The sequence below is a fragment of the Lepisma saccharinum genome, chromosome 26 (genome assembly GCF_977018435.1).
Source record: "Lepisma saccharinum chromosome 26, izLepSacc3.1, whole genome shotgun sequence".
NCBI classification, from domain to species: Eukaryota; Metazoa; Arthropoda; class Insecta; order Zygentoma; family Lepismatidae; genus Lepisma; species Lepisma saccharinum.
Window position 1 is genome coordinate 46171048 of NC_139254.1, and position 24063 is coordinate 46195110.

The following is a 24063-nucleotide window of genomic DNA, read 5'->3' on the forward strand; positions in this document are numbered from 1 at the left end:
CGTTTCTAACTACTTATATATAGAGGGTGTCGCAAAACTCTTTAAACAACGCTTGGGTGCTGGTAGATATCATAAAAACAAGTAACTTTTCCCTATAAAGTTTAACTCGAATGCGCTTAGTTTCTGCGCTATAAACACTTAAAATATATCCTGTACGTATGCAACCCAATACAGCAAACGCTTGCTCTGACATATCTACCAGGGGCGCGTGGCAGGGTTGCCACTAGCGTTCCTCGTTAAGAAAGACGACTTGAAAACAATAACTTGGGAGTCTTGCCTGAGCAAAATCCAAAACTTTAATGATACTTGCGATGTTGTAAGTAGCATTGACAGTATTTATAAACTGACAAGACAAATAATGGGCAGACTGAAATTCAAGATTACTCATTCTAAAATATCTCCATAATTGATTGATTGATTTGGTTTATTTTAATTCACTTTTCTGCAACCTTTGGCTAATCGCGAAGATGAGTATGATATGATGAAATAACAAATGACACCAATGTCTAGGCCAGGATTTAAACCCGAGATATCTGGCGCCGTAGCGAGCTGTGCTAACCACATCACCACGGAGTGTTTCGTGTATCATGCGATATCAACAATTGCAAGGGAGACGTGAGATATGGGAAATCCACGAACGAACAAATGTAAACATGATGTGTTTGCTGCCTCGTCTCGAACACGCAGACTGTAATGTTATTACAATTTATTTATTAGAAAATTATTCGTATCTGTGCTAGCGTAATTGCTAATCGTGTTCGTCTCATAAGGAAATAATTCCAATGCTCTTTTAATTTAATGATTCATTCATTCATTCATTTGCATTATTTTACTTGTTTTTTGTGCCACTTTTGGCTAATTTGTAAAGATGGGGATGAGTGATGATATGATGAAATTGATGAATGGACACTCACAAACATCCATGCCCAGGCCAAGATTCAAACCCGGAACCCCTGGCGTCGTAGCGCTATGTGCTAACCACTGTGTTACGGGGGGCGGTTCTGCGTGTTCGAAACAAGGCAGCAAACACATCATGTTTACATTTGTTCGTTCCTGGATTTCCATATCTCACGTTTCCCTTGCAATTGTTGATATCGCATGATACACGAAACACTCCGTGGTGATGTGGTTAGCACAGCTCGCTACGGCGCCAGATATCTCGGGTTTAAATCCTGGCCTAGACATTGGTGTCATTTCTTACTTCATCATATCATACTCATCTTCGCGATTAGCCAAAGGTTGCAGAAAAGTGAATTAAAATAAACCAAATCAATCAATCAATTATGGAGATATTTTAGAATGAGTAATCTTGAATTTCAGTCTGCCCATTATTTGTCTTGTCAGTTTATAAATACTGTCAATGCTTCTTACAACGTTGCAAGTATCATAAATGTTTTGGATTTTGCTCAGGCAAGACTCCCAAGTTGTTGTTTACAAGTCGTCTTTCTTAACGAGGAACGCTATTGGCAACCCTGCCACGCGCCCCTTGTAGTTATGTCAGAGCAAGCGTTTGCTCTGTTGGGTTGCGTATGTACAGGATAGGTTTTAAGCGTTTATAGCGCAGAAACTAAGCGCTTTCGAGGTAAACGTTATAGGGAAAAGCTATTTCTTGCGGGAAACAATAATATCAAATGGGGCTCGTAAATCGGAGGTATGGGGTGGGTCGAAAAATATCGACAAATGGGGCATCTGGAGCAAAGTCATATTTTTTTTAATGGAACGATATACAATAACATGCATAATATAAAAGAGCACACGCAGAGAAACACAACGCCGTTGGTCTCATGCATCTACTGCACATAGGAACGAAGATATGGCCATGTGAAAATAAGTAAACAAACTAACAAGTAGCCCACTAGACCGTCAGTACCACGGCATGTAAGACTTCTCAGACTTCTCAGGTGCCTGACAGAACTGCCTTTACGCAGAGCAAGTTTTGATAGCAGGTCCACGAGATCGTGTTAGTTCATAGCAAGCAGTCGTAGTGGTAAGAGCGAAGATTATGGTGTTCACAAACATACAAGAAGCGGACATGATGCTGATTTATGGGGAATGCCGAAAAAATGCCTCAGAAGCCTACCGTGTGTACGCAGAGAGATATCCGGACAGACGACAGCCATCTCGACGTCTGTTTGGTAAGTTATTTATTAAATTACGAGACACCGGACGTGTAACACCACGAGCACGTGTGCGGAACAAGCCAACTACAGGTGAGGCAGGTGCAACAAATGTTCTCGCCGCTGTTGCTGTGAATCCGCACGTTAGCTCCCGTGAAATTGCCAGGGATGCTGGGATGAGTCAGCGAAGTGTATTGCGCATTCTGCACACACACAAGTTTCACCCATATCATATCTCCCTCCATCAGGAACTTCACGGGAATGATTTTGTGGACCGTGTCCGGTTTTGCACATGGATGTTACGACACGACACACCCGATTTGTCACGTATCCTCTTCACTGACGAGGCAACTTTTACCAATCAAGGAAATGTCAACCTAAGGAACATGCACTATTGTTCGGTGACAAATCCACATTGGCTTCGCCAAGTGGAACGCCAGCGCCCATGGAGTGTGAACGTGTGGTGTGGTATAGTGGGTGAACATCTCATTGGCCCTTTTTTTATACAAGGGACACTGAATGCTGACCGATACATACAGTTTTTACAACATGAACTGCCTGTACTATTGGAGGACATACCACTTCAGACATGGAGGGAAATGTGGTACCAACATGACGGGTGCCCAGCTCACAGTGCAAGACGCGCTACAGCATGTGTGGAAAATACATTTCCAAATCGTTGGATTGGACGTGGAGGGCCTGTCAAATGGCCGGCTCGTTCCCCAGATTTGCAACCGTTAGACTTTTTCCTGTGGGGAAAGCTGAAGGACATTGTCTACCGGGATGTGCCAACAACTCCAGAGGATATGCAACACCGCATTACTGCGGCCTGTAGGGATATTCCCTACGAGATGCTACATTCTGTGCAACGATCTTTGCGTGGGCGCCTCTTTGCCTGTATCGCAGCTGACGGCCACCACTTTGAACACACACTTTGACAGGTTTTCGCTTCTTACGCAGTGGTTCTTCGACATACTGTCATGGTCATTTTCATTATGCCGTAACACTGTCAAATACTTGGTGCTGACGATGTCTACTGTATTTTTTCTTCCTTTAACACGTTCTGTCTTCATCTTGTCCAATGACTTCCGACATCTCATACTTGTACATGCGTGGTACTGACGGTCAAGTGGGCCACTTGTTAGTTTGTTTACATATTTTCATATGGCCATATCTTCGTTCTTATGTGCAGTAGATGCATGAGACCAACGGCGTTGTGTTTCTCTGCGTGTGCTCTTTTATATTATGCATGTTATTGTATATCGTTCCATTAAAAAAAATATGATTTTGCTCCAGATGCCCCATTTGTCGATATTTTTCGACCCACCCCATACCTCCGATTTACGAGCCCCATTTGATATTATTGTTTCCCGCAAACCTCACATCGCTACTGTTTCTGGTTTTTTCGCTATTTCAGGTGGTACTTTTAGGTGCCTCACGCGGTATATATATATATATATATATATATATATATATATATATATATATATATATATATATATATATGTGTGTGTGTGTGTGTGTGTGTGTGTGTGTGTGTGTGTGTGTGTGTAACTCTCGTCGTAAGCTAATTAATTCACTCAGGCGAGGAATATTATAACTAGAAACATCATAGATCCCGTAGAAAAAGAACTGGGGAAGTTGTTCAAGCGGTTTGATATTTATGGCTTTTGAAGAATTTAGTAGAAAAGAATTAAGATTTTTGCAAAATTGCATAATTATGAAAAACTAAATATGCTGACCAAGGCAGTAATTTATTTGATTAAAAACATAAACTAAACGTAACGTTTCAAACTTCTAGAAAGGTCTTCATCAGACTCTGTGTCAAGTACAAAAGTAACAAGATACACAAAAAGGGCAATATACGAGGGGATATCGTAAAGTTTTGACAATCACCCTGTTCTAAGCTAGCTACAATTGGTGTTTTATATTGAGGGACTTAGGACTTCTCTACATAGTAACCATCCATAGCCACACATTTCTCCCATCGTTTCTTGACCTTCCGAAGGCCCTGGTTGTAGAACTCCCTGGATTGCGACGAAAACCATTGCTCAACCTCCATAATGACGCCATCTTTGGTGTCAAATCGCCGACCCCGCAGCGGTTTTTTTCATTTCAGGGAATAAGAAAAAGTCACTTGGTCCAAGATCGGGAGAATATGGTGGATGCGGCAAGATTTCATAGCCACATTGCCTTGCCTTCTCGATCGCAACTTGCGAAGATTGAGTGGGTGCATTATCGGCCAGAAGACGAACGCCTTAATTGAGCGTTTTTCTTTCAGAGCACGTCGCAACTTGTCCAGAAGTGTGCAGTAGTAGTCGCCAGTGATGGTCTGACCCTTCGCAAGGTAGTCCGTGAATACGACCCCGCGACAATACCAGAAAACTGAGAGCATAACCTTCCCTGCCGACTTCTGCACCTTTGCCTTCTTGGGTGGGGGGAATGGGAGTGATTCCAATCCTTGCTCATGGTTTTGGTTTCTGGATCGTACTGGTAGACCCAACATTCGTCCATGGTTACCAGACGACCAAAGAAATCATCTTCATCCTGCTCCAAAAGGGTCAACATCCGCCTCGTAAGTTCGCACCGTGTGTGTTTTTGAAAAGGAGTCAGCAAGCGTGGAACCCAGCGCGCAGACCCCTTTGTCATGTGCAATTATTCGTGAATTATTTTTGACACACTACCATAACTAAACCCCGTTTCGTTCATTATTGTTTGGATGGTTGCACGTCGATCTTCGAGAATAAGACACTCCACTTTCTTCACATTGACAGCATCGTCTGTGCATGACGGTCTCCCACTTCTTGGCTCGTCTGTCAGTGACATGTGTCCAGTTTGGAAATTCCTTTTCCACCTTGCAATATTCTCATATGATGGGCAGTCATCACGATAGACAGCTTTCATTTCATCATGGATCTGCCGGGCATTATTCCCCTTCAAATGCAGGAACTTTATCACACTTTGGGCTTCAATTTTATCCATCTCACACTCATGCGATTTCTGAAAAAACAAAAAAACACAATCACTTGGTTTTTGCACCATTAGCTACATAGGGTTTCGTAAGTTTACTGACAAAAATTGACGCTTATAGCTAAAAAACTTCATGGTGATTGTCAAAACTTTACGATACCCCCTCGTATATACACACAAACATTACTCCGTCCAGACTATGTTTAGCCTTTTAGGTGAAAGTACAGTTGGCAAATGATAGCAACCTGCTAGAAGTTCCTAACAACTTTCTAATAGTCTGGAGGGAGTAATGTTTGTGTGTATATATAATGCCCTTTTTGTGTTTCTTGTTAGTTTTATATTTGATACAGAGTCTGATGAAGACCTTGCTAGAAGGTTGAAACGTTACGTTTAGTTTATGTTTTTAATAAAATAAATTACTGCCTTGGTCAGCATATTTAGTTTTTCATAATCATGGAAACAAGGCTTAATGGTGTTTTGCATAATTATGAAAAATTCAGATCACATGAATTTATGACAGGTTATATAATGCCGTCAGTAAATAGAGCATAAAAACCCTACAGGATAATGATTCCACTGTTTGAAATTTTTGACTTTTCATTTTGTAAATTTTGTAACATCTGGCAACGCAGCGGTGCAATACTACTGCAACAACACTGATCACAAATGCCCTCCGAAATCCGGATTTTATCCGAATCAAAATTGAAAGTATACGTATAAAAGTTTGAATGTTTGTAAATGCTCGTGCCTAGGTTGACTTTTGCCCAGTAGCCGGGGAAGCTAACGGTTGTTTTCTCTCAACGGCTTCCATGTTTGAAAGGTAACAGTAGGGCCTTGCCCCCGTGGTTGGGGGTGGGTCGTTTGTCGGAGGTATAAATACCGGATTCCGACTTGTTACAGCGTTTGATATTCTCATATCCTCAGACACAGATTCTCAGGGTTTCAGATCAGAAAGTGGCCGTCCCTCAAAGGATTAAGACAGTTTTATGGATGCATCGAGACACACAGGAGCCTCTGCGTGAAAATCTGCGGGGGCGGATTAGCGCTATGCTAAATAGTGCGCTTGTAGAGTGAAGTCTTGATAAGTGTAATTCTCTGTGTGATGGGGCAAAACGCAACTTAGAGCATGTGCTATTGGATCTGTAATGGTTGGTTGGTTGATTTGTTGTTTTAAGTCCACTTTATGCACAGTAAGGCTAATTGGGACTGGACCTACAGTTTATAGTGGGATCCGAACCACTTGTGCTTCCACTGGGTATCGAACCCGGGACCCCTTGATTACAAGGCGACGACGCTACAGGGATCTGTAATGGATAAATGTATATACGGAGTAGGGGGGTAGGGAGACCGGGGCATAGCGATCCCCTGGGGCAAAGTAATTCCTCGAAGAAAATGTACTTTACGGTGCTGCTTCCAGGCAGGAAACATGTCAACTGCAGAGCAGCCATCGTGAGTGTGTTGTAGCCGATGAGTGTTGCGGAACGTGGGCTGTGAACAACAAGTGGCGACAAAAAAAATGTTTTTGGCACGTCTGAACTAAGGTAAGCAGTTTACAATATCGTGTATTGGTAATTGAGTTATTGACCGAGTCTGCTGGTTGAAGATTGTTGTGAGAGGGCAAAATATGGACGCTATACACATTTGAATACTTTTGTTCTCGGAGTGTTCTTTAACCGTGAGACTGGCTGTTGATATCAACACTGGTGTGGGGCAAAGCGATCCCTGAAAAGGAAGGATGGATCAAGTGCAATGGATGCAAACAATGGACACACGAAATATGTGGAGGAAGATGATAGTTCTTACACTTGTGACTTTTGCCTCGAAAATTAGGCTAAGTACACTTTTAAATTACCAACTTGTATTTCGTTAAAACAAATTTTTCGTTGTTTTTATTTTTTTCATATGAACCTGTTTCATATTTTCTCCTATGAATGACACTTGTTCTCTTCAACGTGTTCGTAACTTACTTTTAATACATTTACTTTTTATTAATAACATTTATTAATTCTATACTTAAAATTGTATTTGATAATAACATTTTGAAAAGGGATCACTTTGCTTACCTTACTTTTTGCCAAATTACTTCTTAAATACACAATGAAATAACTTGAAACATACGTATATCAATGTAAAAACAAATGTTGTGGTATGAATTGTGTTAAGTTTCAATGTATTCGTCGCCGTACAGTGTTCTGTAGGAAGGGTCAAAGCTTATGGAGATCACGCTGACCCGGTCTCACCTATGTGTAAATAAAGTGTACATACAAGAGAACTCCGTGAGACGTTATTTGTGCCAACACACTTCCAATTGTATTTAGTTCAATTATTGTTGTTGTAATGTGGAGAAAAATTATTATTTCCTATGCGACATCTTTCTTTAACTGATGTTCTTTCTTTGCCGGAAGACCTCTGTAAGCCTTTATAGTGCATTTTTTATGAGAACCAACCTCTATTTTCTCCCCCTGAATGACGGGCGTTTTCCTATTAAGGTTCAATTTAGCATCTCCTCCATTTCCTTTAAGCGCCTCATCGAAATTTGTCGCATTTCCGGGTTACGTCAATTGCCTTTGTTCGTCTGTAGCAAATTTCCTCGATTTTGCGATTTTATGCTCTCCAACCTTCCAGTTGTTCCAAGGCTTCATGTCTTCCTAAGACTCTGGTAAAAGTACCAGCTGGCGACGCACTCGATGAAGAAGTTGACATATAACCAAGTTCAACACTTTGGAGTGGTCCGCACTATCCACAAGATTACAATGTAACCCATATGTTTTCCAGCAATATATTTCAAGTGCCATTCCACAGCTCCTGGAATATTTATTGTTCCTCAGCGTCTGTACTTCCCTTTATTTGACCTTAGCAGAGGCATGTTGCTTTCTGAAGGCAGCACAAAATTGTTCGAAGGCCTTATTAACAGCAAACATTGCTTTAGCGTTTTCATCCATGAGAGAGAGAGAGAGAGAGCAATATCTTCAATGTATATACCATAGTGACATCCAGGTACGTTATCAGTTCTTTTACACACCTCTGAGCGAGAGAGGTATTAATCTCCCCAGTGAATTCAGAAAGCATGACAAAGGATTTCTAAAACCAATTTGTATAGAAATTGTCTCCATCCTTCATACTTGCCATTCGTAGATCTCTTTCGCGGCTTTGTCATTTTCCTTATTCATTGTTGTTCTTTCCATATATTTATATATTTTCCTCTTTTTATCTCTTTATCTTCCATCCTTATTTTTTTTGTTCTACGCGTTGATTAGCTTCCTTTTTCCCTCTCAACTTTCAATGTTACTGTTTCCAAATTTTTCAGAGATTAGACTCTTCTCCCTAGATTAGCTTTACAAAGCAGACATCTATCTTAATTCTTCAACCGTGTACTGAGTTTTGACAATGAAAAAGAAAACGCTCAAAGCAAGTGAAAACTTCTTTTTTACCCTAGAGCACTAGCGTGTTCCAATATTACAGTGTAACTAACTCTACGTAAATTTTACGTACATGAAGGAATCTATTTTCAAGACAACCTCTACATCATGAAAACAAAATGACGATTCTTTGTGAACATTATTTTGTTTATTTTCCTTATATTGGAGTTCTATTTTTCATTTTAAAATGTATAAACTTGGTTTTATTAAATATAGAATATTTTAAGAGAATGTCATGTTTGACAATCCTGTACGTACATTAAGAATGAATGCAAAAAATTCAAACAATGAAAAACAAACAATAATAATATTCATAAAGCTGTAAATAAGGAACGAATGTAATTTTGAAGTCTTACAAGAAAATTGTGCATGGTTTTGAACTTTTGTTTCCAAAATGTAACTATCCAAATCAAATATACAAATGTCAAAATTACGTGAAAGATTTTTGTCATTTTACTAGAGCTACGTAAAATTGGCGTACAGTGCACAACATACAAACCGAATCAAGACGATCAGCGCTTGAACCCTCCTTATCACAGTGCTGCCTTACGTCCGACAGACTGCTTGAGGCACTGCTAGGTGGTGAGGGGTGGAAGATAGGGAAGGGAATTAAGGGCACACAACACGTAAATTTTACGTACACTAGTGTTCTAGGATTAAACCGTTGCATTGCATTATCAGTGCTCACCTCAGGCATGATAGGAATCTTAACACATTGGATGAAATATATTAAGAATCCACATTACCTGTCAGTCATCAACAAGAAATACGTTCACTGATACCCGCTCCATATAATTTATACTTAAAAAGAAAACACGCAATTAAAAGAGAAAACATTTTTATCTTGCAAACATTCCTTCAATTACACTACAGAAACCACACGTGTCAGTCAGATTGCATCATATTCTGTAATAAACAACAAGCATCTCCGAATAACCATAAGGAAACTTACAGGTTAATCAATAAATCATTCAACATAATTACAGAACTGCAACATAGCAAAATTGACATCATAATGTGAAGAATAGTATTGCGTTCACATTTATCGTTTTATATGTTGTATTATTGAATTACGTACTTGGGAATAAAAAAATAAATATGTGGTCGAAACAACTACTTTCCATAACACTGTTCTACAAATTTTCACTTTTTTCTGTTACAGAAAGGAAATTACTTACTGAAATTGACCTTCTGAACACGAATATGCACTTCATTTTCTACGATTGGCTCTTAATTTGAATTTACGGCTTTATTCATATTATCCATAAGCAACACATTAGCTCTTATTTTCAAGATAAGCTTAATTCATGTTACGTAACAATTAATCATAAGCAATATGGACATAACTTGATAAATACATTAAAAGCGCAAGAAAATGGGGGCAAAGGGAGGCACTTGCCTCTTCTCCGTCTCCCCGAGATATCTGTGAAGAATTAAAACAATTGAAATTTTGATCTTTTCGCGTAAAAACATACATGAGAGGGGCTCCTTCGGTTAAATGGTTACTGAATCTTCGACAATAATGTTTTTCAGTTGTGTAGAAGACAGTAGCCTTTCTTTACTGAAATAGATCCCTTGGACAGCAAAGAACTTAGAAGAAAAAGTAATTAAGTAACACTATGTTGAATTCCCATCCCACCCAGTCTACTCGTAATATTTCAGAATATTCTCCACGAGTTGTTCATAGTTCTCTGCTCTCCTATTCCCCACAAAACTATGACACACTTGTCGAAATGTATTCCGTGCAGTTCACTCGCCGTCACCGAAGAATGACTTTCATGTTTTCATAAGTTTCCTTAATGTCAAAAACATGACAACAGGAATTGAAGTTAGAACATTCCTCAGTCTATGCAAAGAAGCCTTTGTCATGGCTTTGGTTTGGTTTGAGTTGGTGTTTTAAGTCCACTTTATGCACAGTAAGGCTAATCGGGACTGGACCTACAGTTTAAAGTGGGATCCGAACCACTTGTGACTCCACCGGGTATCGAACCCGGGACCCCTTGATTACAAGGCAATGACGCTACCACTGCGCCATGGGGAGACCCTCCTTTGTCATGGCATACAGTCAGGCCCCATTTTGTCATCCACCAGGTGATTCCATTGTTGCAGCCATAAGGCCAAAAAATTGTCTTTATTTTAGGAACGTTCAAAGTCTCTGATTAGGTTATTTAATTCGGCCTGTGATTTACGGGATTCTTATTTGGAAACCTTTTGGTAACAGACCTATAGGAAGGCAAAGACGAAGATGGAGGGATAACGTTGAGATTGGCCTAAAGGAAATTGGTAATGGATGGAAAATATTGGATTAATCTTTCCCAGGATAGGGACAGATGGAAGGTTTGTATTGCTGCAGCCATAAACCTTCGGGTTTAAGAAGGCCAGAGAGTTAGTTATCTTGTGAGATTCGATAGCAGCCAAAGGTGGTGAAATACTTCCCTGGATACATGACATGTCGAAACGGAGTGCTGTTGTTGGGATGCTACGTTGCTAAACAGCCACCAGTGTTGCCACGTCATTGAATATATTGCATATACAAAATATAACAATACTCTGGAAACACTGCACAACTGAATGTATACTGCAGGCCAATTTTGAGGTGGATCTGGAACAGCAAAGGATGGCTTGATATGGTGGAATAAGACATGCCAGACCGTCAGCAGTATTGCAATATATACTCGAGTTAATCTGAGTCGCTTTAATGTGGACCCCCTCTCGCCAACCTACTCCACTCTGTTACACCAAAACGAGGGCCAATCGAACTTTCGTAATGTCATTTCCGTGTTCAGCATCCTCGGAGTAGTAAAGAATGGGTACTTTCATTTCTGGAATAAAATGTGTGAACAGTGTAATTAATAGAGTTTATGGACAGGAGTCATTTACTTCAGGTCCCTGATAATATTCTCTTCATTATTCTTGATAGTACAAAGCATGGTCAGGAAAACACTCTGTATTATTTATAATTAGCTCCCGTTTTGTTTCTATTTCTTTAAATAATTCATTATGGATTATTTTTATTTGCAGGTTGAGTTACTAGTGGAGAGTAATGTCGAGGAGATGTACAAAGTGATTCCACAAAAAATGCTTCCTAAGGAATATGGTGGATCCGCTGGTCCAAGTTTTGAAATCAATGGTAAGCTCTCGTAAAGGAATATTGAGCATCGTTTGCACAACTATGGAATTTTAAAAAATGTGAAATAAAAAATTAATATATGTGTATATATACATATATATTTTTTGCGAATGAAATTAACAATTCGTAAACACAGATACTTTAAACCAAGGAAGTATACTGTAATCTTCAAAGATCATCGTCATTTCACATTTTTCGAAAAGTTAAAATAAATGATAGCTGTAATCATGTTTAGGCGTGTATGGCTGGCTCATTCTCAGGAAAGGGGTATAAAAGGGGAGATGATTTCACAAAAAAATTAAAATTGTCAGAAATTTGCAAAATAATGAAATAATGTGTTCTTAACCCTTTGACGACCGAGCGTGTTTTGCCGGTAAACGCACGAAGGACAGGTACATTTTCAGCGGGAATTTTAAATTTCCGCATGCTTTTATATAAAATTGTATATCTCTGGAACTAAGAAAGCTGGAGTTACAAATTATACCTCGTTTTGTTCAGTATAGATGTGACTATAGGCCTGTGATATAAAAATAAAATTCTCCGTTATCGGGTAGAAGAAGAAGAAGAAGAAAAACTTTTTTTTTTTTTTACGAAATTTGAATTTCGGCGGGCCCCATGCGGCGACGCCGCGACGTAAATGTGCAAAATTATTATTTTAGTGCGTTCGCTCCCTTGGTAAGGTGCCGTTACAAATCCTACAAGTGAGAAAATAACGATAATATTAAAAAAAAATGTAACGAGATTTTCGGAAGGCTGCTCCACCCCCAATATAACCCAAATGAAATTAAACCTTACTGGTTGTTTCTCACACATACCTCAAGACTTATGCAGAACTAAAAGATATGTATATCCGAACAAAAACAGTCACAGTATGTCCCAAAAGTCAGATACTACACGCAAAAGTATCGTCACGTATAGGTTACAGACGGTCGTTGACGTAAATACCGGCTGTCACCTATAGGTGACGGGCGGTCGTTTAAGGGTTAAAGAACTTAATCAAATGCTAACCTTGGCTAAGATCATTTGCTCCTAGTTAAAATAGAAAAACTGTAAATTCGGCTGTCCACAGAGTGGAGATAATTGTCTATGAAGAGAAATTTCATCTCCATAGAGTGAATTTTGAAGTCCATGGAATGGATTTCTGTGCTATTTCTCTTTTAAGCAACCAAACACTTTTAGTCCAGTAAAAGTAGGCAAAATGTCATCAAAGAATGGAAAAAATTCCAACAGAGATAAAAATTGGTAGATATCACCAGTATGGTATTTCAAACAACATACTAAAAGTCCCCGACAATCCGAGTTGTGCACTGTCCGCCATATTGGAAAATGGCGGATGAACGGTGACGTTTGATCATAATTGCTTTATTAACTAAAAATGGTGAAGGTTGAACCGAAAATGTGTTCAGACATAAATTAAAGAAAATAAAATTTCCAATAACTGTAAGAAGATAAATTTTTGTGATTTAACCAACCTATCTAATAATGTTAAAAATAAATTTAACCAATATAATCCAATAATGTAAAAAATAAATTTAACTCTGTGGAAACTTTTCCCATTATTTTGTAATCAAATTTTCCTGGTGTTGATTGAAGTTTTACACTTTTGTTTCGCGACTTGTAACGAATAATATATATTACTGACCAAGCTTCTTCCAATCCGCTTCCCCTCATCATGTATCCTATCGCTCCCATGTACGACATAAGCATGTGGAATCCACCTAGACGAAGGACAACTGACGACACATCTCCGTTGTCTACAGAAGCCACAACAATTTCAGAGGCTTTCAGATATAGAGGTTTGTCGAAAGTAACAATACATATACTTTGACCATGTTTCATGCATTCTTCAACTGCGAACATAAGGGATGAGTATATGGCATCTGGACTTGTCGGCAACAGCGTTATAAATGGTAATATACTTACTTCAGAAATGTGATATTCATTGCTACCTTCAGTGGCAAGCTCCATATAAATACTCCAACTTGGACTTGGTGACAAGGTAAGGTGATTTCCACACATCTATACAAAATCAAGAAGTGATGCAACATGCACTGATGGTGCTACCTGTTTGGTGTATTCAATTTCTTTCATCTTGATTTTCTCCAGGCCACGGACAGCAGGCACAACGTATGTGCGTAATGGAACATTACTAAATTTGGCAAGGTAACATTCTGGTGGTTGCTTCTTCAATCGAACAATTTATTTTCTGTGATGAACTTGCAGGAGTAGTGCACATAATGCTCCCCGTATTGTGGAAAGTTCCTAGTCCGTCCAAGGTCCGAACATTGACGTCTGCATTATCAAAAACAAACTGATTCAATGATTCCTTGTCAACAACAATTTCTTCATCACTTAACATTGCAGAACTAAGATACAATACGGCTTCATTGTAGGATGCACATAAAATCATGCTTGATAACATATCAATAATATTTCTTGAACCAAAATATCTATGTGGATGAACTGCAAGTCCAATCTGAACCATTGAATTGAATGACCGTGGTGTTACTGCTGATATAATAGCATGCTCAATACACGCACATTTTCTTTTGATGGAGTCTTCATTTCCTTTTATTCGTTTCATAATCACACCCTCTGTAAAGACCCTTAATGTCTCTGGAACCATATCATCAGCTGTCTTCAAGCATTAATGTGGATTTGGATACATATCTTAAGCATATGTTTCAGATCGTATTATTCCCGAATTATTGCGGCAGCAGTTCTAACAATTCTAAGTCTTTCGTTCTTTGGATCTTCTTCTTTCTGTGTGCACCAACTTTTGGATAATATTTTATATCCTGTATCATGGAAACATACTGTAGTGGTTTGCCCTTTACGTGTTGTTATTATCATGTCTTCTCCATAGTGATCACATAGGCGTATCCTAAGAGTTTTTTTCTGAGACATCAGTATCTTGTGGAAGATATTCCTTCATCTTCGTCATAAGTTGATTCATCGAGTACTGACACTCGTCGTTATCATTATCAAGGTAGCAACATAACTGCAGAAATGCTATAGAAATACACTCATCTTCAGGCCTACCACGTTTTCCCGATGTAGGTGAGGATGTGTAAAATTTAGTAAAACAAGGATGGTGATACCTAGCCTCAACTGCAACTACATAGATCAATAACGGTACGAATTCGATCAAGCACTGTCCTTCCCCAATCATCATTTCTCTTGATGGCAGCAGCTTCAATGATTTGATCCTTGAATGTTAAGGATCGAACTTCAAATATTTTAACTCGTCTGTTCACATTTTTTTCGTTTCTGCTTGAAAATCACAAACTTCACTGCAAAACAAGCAATCACATTTGAAGTCAAATATATGTACTGCTGATCGAAGGAGTATTGAATTTTGTTGCGAACGATTGCTTGCAGCAGTAATACTACTCTCACGAGTATAGTCTTTACGGCACTTACTATGTAACCTCACATTCGTCTCCTTTTCCAATTTCTCAAATATTCCATCTATTCGACGTACACTGCTGCTCTTTATAGCATTTAAGCCTTTTATCACAACCACAGTGTCGCTTTCACTCAACGTTTGTTCACAAATAATACAATATTGGGTTATATCCATTGTTGCCTTGCCGAAAAGGTTATTCAGTTTGTTTTCCGATGATCACATACATTACTTCCAAGTTCCACAACGGGCAGCACCTGTAAAGAAATTACATATATTATTAACAGTGAAATGGTTGGTTAAATCACAAACATTTATCTTATTATATTTATTTGAAATTTTATTTTCTTTAATTTATGTCTGAACACATTTTCGGCTCAGCCTTCACCATTTTTAGTTAATCAAGCAATTACGATCAAACGTCACAGTTCATCCGCCATTTTCCAATATGGTGGACAGTGCACAACTCGGATTGTCGGGGACTTTTAGTATGTTGTTTGAAATACCATACTGGTGATATCTACCAATTTTTATCTCTGTTTGAATTTTTTCCATTCTTTTTTCTAATTTGCCTGGACTATTTTCCGTGAATTTTTTGGTGAAAATTAGACTTGAACTTTATTTCTTCTTGATCATAAAAGTTTTCTTCCAAGTGAAAGATCTAACTTTCTTATGGTTTTCGTGTTATTACTTGCAGCATAGCAGCTTTCTTCTTTGTAGAACCTCATTTTTTAAAACATTTCATTATGTAGTCTTTGATGACTTCACCAAACTATACACTTATATACGAGGGCTTAATTTTTTTCAACCTCCGATAGGGCATGAAATCAAAACAACAGTGAATAGCAAAATGGTTTTATTGACAAAAGTTACATACACGTATAATCTACTTTTCAACGTAATCACCAAGAAGATTCAGACATTTATCGTACCGATGCACCAGCTTTCCAATACCCTCTGCAAAAAAAAAAAAAAAGGTGCCGCCTGTCTGTTGAGGCAGGTCTGCACGGTGTCCTGAACGTTTGTGCTCCCGAAATAACGTAAACAACTGCAGTAAATTAACATTCTAATGGTCAAACTACTATTGTAAGGTGAGATTAATATCTGAGAAGTGCATTTGCAAATAACACGCCTTCGGTTTATTACTTTGTGCCTTGTATTGTACTATTTTCTAATTCACCGTTCAGTATGGCACCGAAGAAATCTGGAAAGAACCAGGGATCACCGAACAGCGTAAGCAGTGTTTCCAACTTCAACAACGTAGAATTTGTGAAACGTGTTTGTGAAGAAGTGAAGATTGCTGTGCAGGCACCTGAAATGATGAAAATTATGGTGGACTCGATAGTCGAGGCAGTGACAAAATCAGTGCTTCAAAGTCTGGAGGAAACACTAAACTTTAACGTTGAAGAAATGCACAGCATGAAGGATGAACTGAAGAAGAAGGATGAGCAACTCCGAGGGCTCAGGGACAAATTGGACGACTTAGAGCAGTACCAGAGGAGGAACTCCATCCGGATATTCGGTATTCCCGAAACTTCCAACGAGAATACCGATAACAAAGCAACCGCCTTGTTTGAAGAGCAACTGGGCATCAAAATCCAGCATGGTGATATTTGCAGAAGCCACAGGGTAGGAGGACAGAAGAACGGAGGTAAGCCAAGAGCCATTCTTGTTAAATTTACTAGTTACCGTGCGAGAGCAAGTGTGTTTCGAAATAAAAGGAAACTGAAGGGTTCTAATATCACCATCACAGAAGATCTCTGCCGCGCACGTCTCGAGCTTCTGAAACTGGCTACGAGCAAATACCATTACAAGAACTGTTGGACCCAAGATGGGAATATCGTGATAAACATTGGAAACGTGAAGCACTTCATCACTTGCAGAAAGCAATTAGATGAACTTTGAACGCTTACCGGGAAGATATGAGTGATCTGTACTTTATCATTTTTTTAAATCTCTTTTACCTTTCATAACATAACATTTAAATTTCACATTACTCTTATAATTTTTATTTATCGGGAACACATTTAGTCTTAAGTTGTAGCTTCTAAATGTTTGAGTTCCTCTTTTCTTTGATATATACGTGTTTTGCTTCTTTTATTATTGTTTACTACTTTCAATATTTTAATCGCAACTGCATAATTTTACAGTTTAGTTTCGTAAATGTGAGATACGTTCTTGTACATAAGCAAAGTTTAATTGTTAGTAAATCAAAAAAACATATTCATAAGTTTCTAATGATCAAAAGTACCGTAAAAAGCAGAAAACTTTTATTTGTAATTGTATTTGTAACCTTTATGCATCTGCGGATAAATGTAGTGAGTTTGCAACCTCTCTCTGCTCTGCAACCCTCCAGAAGTTACTTCTACCGTTATGCCTCTAACAGAACCTACCACCCCCCTTGAAATGAACTCCACTGCTCTAGGGCATGTCCTCCGTCGCCCTCTCGCCGATGACAAAAGAACCGGCTGCTCCCTGGGTCTCAAAATAGCAAATGTAAACGTGAGGTCATTATTCCCCAAACTTCAGGAAATATGCATCGAAATTACAGAGAAACAGATTGACATTCTTGTCATAACAGAAACGTGGTTAACTTGCAATATAACGGATAATGCATTGAAAATTCCAGGTTATGACTTAATACGCTCTGATCGCCATTACAGCATGGGTGGGGGTGTCTGCATATACGCACGGGAGGGACTAAAACTGCATCCGTTGTCTTTCGAAATCGAAGGAGAGTTTGACGTTGAGTACCTTGCAGCTACGGTTGAAATAAAAAAGGAACGTCTCGGTATTTGTGCCGTATACAGGCCTAAGCGTATTCCATATACACAGTTGTCAATTTTAGAAGATATATTGACCGAAATGTATCCCTTAGTTAATGACCTTGTTATAGCTGGAGATTTTAACATTAATTTCTTACATCCAGACTGTGCTGACGTCGTTTACATTCAAAATTTGTTTAATCAATTTCAATTAACGCAAATAATCAATAAACCGACCAGAATAACCTCCACGACTAAGTCATTAATTGATCTGACGTTTGTCAGCAACATGCAAAATGTAATCCAACATGGTGTCGGTGAGCCAGTCAGCAATAGCGATCATAGAATGACCCACGTTGTACTTGCGTATACCAAACCAGAAAGCGTGAACAGAATTATATACCACAGAAAATACGGTGATATTGATTATGATAAATTCGTGAAGGATGCAGAAAAAATTAACTGGGGAAAAATATATAACACCGATAACTTGAATATGAAAGTAGAGTATTTCAATGTCAACTTACTTGATCTCTTTGACAAGCACGCGCCAGTCCGTAAAACACGAGTTCGTAACAAACGTATGCCGTGGATTACATCGAATGTGAAGCTGTTGATGAAACTAAGGGACAATGCGTTTCGTAAATTCAAGCGAATCGGAACTGAATCTGCATGGAAAGAATACAAAGAATTGAGAAATTTCACGACATCCGTTATTCGGCAAGAAAAAAAGTGTTATTTTGAGCATAACATCAATAAAACACCAAGACAACCAAAGCATTTATGGAAGCAGCTGAAATCTGTAGGCATTGGCTCAAATAAAAATGATCTCCCCTCCACGTTTGACAATGCGAACGAGATAAATGAACACTTTATTAATTCAATTGATAGTCTAAATATCGACCAACGTCTGATATCTCAAGAATGTTTAAAATTTAGTAACCAAAAGTTTAATAATATGCTTCCCGAATTTGCTTTTGAAAAAGTGGATGGCTATACTGTAAGAAAATGTTTGTACGAAATCAAGTCTACTGCTATTGGTGCAGATGGAATATCAACTAAAATGCTGAAGTTATCGCTACCTTTTATTTTGCCTATTATCACACATATTATTAACTTTTCGCTCGAGAAATCCGTATTTCCCAGGAAATGGAAAGAAGCTTTGATAACACCACTCCCTAAGACGACCCGACCAACTAATGTAAACGACCTTCGACCTATTAGTGTTCTGCCTGTGTGTTCAAAACTACTAGAAAAAATAATCTATAAACAGACATTTAGCTTCATTGCCCAAAACAATATTCTTCCACCCTCACAGTCAGGATTTCGGCCGGCACACAGCACTGCTACGGCTTTGCTGAAAGTCACAAATGACATCCTCCAGGCTATGGATAAGAAATTCCTCACTGCATTAATATTATTGGACCTGTCCAAAGCATTTGATACGGTACAACATAAATTACTGCTCAGTAAACTGAAATATTACAGTTTTTCACAATCTACCCTTAACTGGTATTTTTCATATCTAAGTAACCGAAATCAACGTGTAAAACTGTCGCCTACTTTATTATCTAATAAATTATATATTTCATCTGGTGTTCCACAAGGATCTATACTAGGTCCCTTATTGTTTACGATTTATATTGCAGACCTACCCTCAGTTGTCAAATACTGTAACGTACATTCATATGCTGATGACACTCAACTAACCAAATCATTCAATCCAACAGAAATTGCTAGAAGTATTAAATACATAAGTAATGATTTGGGTGCGATAAAAACATGGTGTGATGCAAATGGCCTTAAAATTAATGCTAATAAGTCATGTTATACATTTATTGGAACTCGAAATGCTATTGGTTCGGTCGAGCACACTAATACAACAATTACAATAAATGATGATGTCATACCTAGAGCTCAAGTAGTTAAAAGTCTTGGACTGATATTTGACACTCGTCTATCATGGAATGAGCATATTAGCCGCCAAATCAATAAATCATTTGGAACACTTAGATTCTTGTTTAAATTTAACAAACTATTATCTTCAGAAATCAAGCAGCGATTAGTTGAAACACTTATATATCCATTTCTCGACTATTGTGACGTAGTGTACTCTGGTAGAATAAATAAAACTTTACAAGCAAAGATTCAAAAATGCCAAAATGCGTGCATGCGGTTCATATTTTGCATCCCGAGACGTGAACATATTTTACCTTCCATAAATAATAAGAATATCCTCAATATGTACCGTAGGCGGCTACTGCATACATATTGCCTTATACATAAAATTATTACATCTGGCAAGCCGTCGTATCTGGCAGACATGTTGATCCCTCGCACCAGTATTCACAGCCACCATACAAGAAATAATTTCAAATTTAACCTTCCACTCTGCAACACACAGGCATATCAGTCGTCGTTTTCATATTCTGCTGCAAAAATATGGAGTGCCCTACCTAAGACCATGTCGAGCATATCTAAAATAGAATCTTTCCGAAATGAAGTAAAGAATTTTCTTTTGGCAGAGCAGAGATTGTGTTCAAATACTATGATGTAACTTGTATGTTTATGTTATGTATTTTGTCTACATGTTTTTATTTTTACTTATTTTTCATTCATTTTATTTTATTTTTATGTAGTTGTCTTTTCACAATTTTTGTATCATTTTATTCATACATTTATTACAATTATTTTATCAATAGATTTTGTAACTAAATCATACAGTTTATTGTACACTGTATTAATACTGTAATAACATATGTATAAGAAATGTAAATTTAAATGTAATCGATGACACGGGTTAGGTGGCAGAACAGCCTCAGGCTGAACCTCGCCCACGTAAATAAAGAATTTGAATTTGAATTTGAATTTGAAAACTCCTCCTCATTGGTGTGGAAGCGCCGTCCTCCCAACAACCACTTCTTCATCGCCGGTGGAAGTCAAAGGTGGAAGTCACTCAATCCTAGGACTGGGCTGTAGTGATCAAACATTTTCCAGTGGAATCATTGAAGATGGTCTTGGGTTGACCACACCCGATGCGAACTGAGAAACAAATATATTGATTTCAGCCGTCAGTATCTCTCCACTTGACTTTCAATTGTTGGCATACAAAATGTTTATATTCGTTTCTTATAAGAATAAATGTTCATATTCATAAAGTGTGAAGTGTAAACAATGGAAGAGAGCATGTTGTAAAGTCCAGTATAGCATCCACATGGAAGGAAATGAGAGAACTACTTTACGATCGAAAATTTAAATATATAGTTTTCCCCTTATCCATCAATTTATTTCAGTTTCTTAAGAAAATATAAAACAGTTTTCAGTTTGAAACACATTATAAAATTTTTTAAGCTACCACAAATTTGGCAGGTTATATTTTTTTTTTAAAAAAATATTGCTTATTATTTATTGGCTATTTTATTTTGTGAACAAGAAAATAAATACATTGTTTCTAATCTAAAACAACTCACTTGAAAAGGATAACTGGCTCTAAAATTAGAAATATTTTTATTGATTAGGATTTAACAAATGATAGAACCACCTCGGTTCACGGAGTGGACATCCACGAAGGGAACAAAATGTTTTATTTTTTTGTATTACTCCATGGAAATAAAAATTAGGCAGACATACATTTTCAAATAAGTTCTGTACATAATGTTAATCAATGAATTCATAATTAATGATTTGCAAAATTTCTCACCTTGAGAAGGTTGTCCACAGAGTATACATGTGATCTCCACAAAGGTTGGATATCAGAATATCTCATACAATGCTACTGTTCCATGAAATCGCAATGGCTTCCATTCCCTCCAGTTTCCTGATGTGAGGTGAACAGTGTTGCACTTTGTGGATTTTTTTAGGAACTTTTTGCCAGTGTCCTCGAAGTGGACAATTTCCCCTGGGACTTTATATTTTCATATTTTACTTAACTAAGATTTTCATGCAATTATTTTGTGATGTTCATGGGAGGTTCTAAAGTGATTAGAAGTCAATTGCAATATATTAAAGCTCAACTTATATAAAGGAAAACCTATTAAAATCATTTACATCCACGGAGCGTAAAATCTACATATTCTGCGTAAAATTTTGACAAGAGGAAAGATTGTTCCTGGACGAAATAAAGGTGATGAATTTTACAACCATTGACTTAATTTACTTCTACTAAAAAGATGTGTAAACTTTTTAAAAAAACATTTTTATGATTGCTGGACAAGGTTTCTATCTATTTTTTTAGAATGACCCGTATGATATCTACTATGGTTTCTTATGTACTCGTTTCATATTTTCACATATTTATTCACTTATTATGAACTCAACATATTACCAGCTAGGTAAATATTTTTATTACTATGTATAATATTATTATGCATATTACAAATGAAGAGAACACATTATTTGCGTGATAGCTGCGTTTTAGTCCAGCTGATAGGTGAAATCAATGGACGTTTACTGATACAAACATGTAATTTTTATTATTGTTTTTTCAAACGAATGATAAGTAATTTTGTATACATGGCCACTTCAGATTTGGTTTCAATCAAATGTAGGTGCTGCATACGAAATAGTTTCTTCATAAGTTTTTCTGAGAACACTGCGAATTTAAAGCTTTCCTAAAATCTCTTGCAGATGTAAGGGAGAATTCACACGAACCAAGAAGCGGCACATGTCGATGGGAACGAGCCACTCACGAGCAACGTTTTACAGTGTGGTATTTAAGAAATTTTCAGTGTGGGGGAATTCTACTGACTGTCTAGGGACAGCATGAGATAATGACTATATGCCATATATCATTTCCCCCATGGATTGAATTTATCAAGCAGAGGGGGGACACAAGTACCCAGAGGGGGAATCCCCCCATTCCCCCTACAAATAACACCCTGGTTTTACGCCATAGTGGCATGACAGACCGCTCAAGCCTGCGTTCAGTTGGTGAAATCTTCAACGGACAAGTGTTGTCTATTCAATTCAATTCTCTCTAATATTTAGGAAAAGTTCTTCAATGTTGCCACGTAATGGTTGCGAAGAAAATGTGGTTCACTTATTATCGATCTCTTCCGCAGGTAAAGTGTCTATGATCAGCACCATATTTCGAATATACTTTGTCTACTTAATGTTCCTTGGTAGAGGCTAGACTCATTTCACAGACACTAGAACTTTTCAACTTAGTTAAAAAGTTCTTCAGAAAGAGAATAACCAGCAATGCCCTCGTCAAATTTAAGCAGCGTGCAGAATTGATTGTGTGACAGACATTATTTCAGTTAATGTAAACCAATGCACTAATAAAGATTAGTAATACATTCACGCAATATAATAACGCGTCTATTTTCGAGGGGGGAGATATTTGGCAATTTTGTGTGTATCGAATTATATGAGAAATGCTCTGTGCTGATTTGCTATGTTTTAACTCTCGTATAAGTTCTTCGATCAAACTTTTAAATTTTGAAATGGCATAGCTCATATTACTGTGTTCTCATTACATTACCCTTTCCACAGCATTTTAAAGCACACGCATTCCGCATTCGAACAAGTATTCGATAAATACAACAAAGTGTACAATTGGATATTTTTCAAACTAGCTTCAAATCACATGCCACTTGTGAATAAGTCTGTGTGCATCGAACACTGCAATTGAACTAATACACGATTCTCATGTGAGGTGTACTACGGCCTTCAGTTCGTATTTCATGTACAGAAGCATTTCATATTTTGTAAGATGCCCTTTATTCTTTGCAGAGCGTTGGAACAAGGAACTCATATCAAGAAGAAAGTTCCTAACAGAGATGGGAAAGAAGAAATCAGATGAGTCAAGAAGACCAGGGAAACCAAAAGAGGCCAGTGAGATTCTGGGAATTGAGGGCTCCTTCAGGCAACTCGCTGTGGACTAGCTACGTGGATGAACTAAATTATTTCCACGATGTTTAGCAGCAATGAGAACAATGTTAACTGTCGATCTTCTCAAATCATGAATATCGCTACATTTTTTATATATATATATTAATTATTAGTGTAAATGTAAATACGTATTCAACCAATAATATATGCATCAATCAAATCCAATTGTATTTATTTTCATTTATTCCCTTAAACTTAACATGAAGCATTTATCATACCTTGTGGCGCATATTGTATCTACCAACTTCAAATGACAGCGGAAAGACGGTGAGTGCTTGTAGTAACTGCACATGGTTATGAAATTAAAATATACACATTTACTACAGTGTGTAATATGAACAATACAGATATTAGTGCAGTTTGA

General features: G+C 37.7%; 1 protein-coding gene across 1 annotated transcript in view; it reads left to right on the top strand.

The window, feature by feature from the left end:
* The window catches only part of LOC145979561 (alpha-tocopherol transfer protein-like), a 112063-nt gene extending 88264 nt beyond the window's left edge, over positions 1-23799 (top strand). Inside the window, exons 6-7 of the mRNA XM_083112534.1 lie at positions 11528-11636; positions 23541-23799. Of these exons, the coding sequence (XP_082968660.1) occupies positions 11528-11636; positions 23541-23692 (261 nt within the window). The 3' untranslated portion in view covers positions 23693-23799. The remainder of the gene's footprint in view (positions 1-11527; positions 11637-23540) is intronic.
* Positions 23800-24063: the final 264 nt, after the last annotated feature.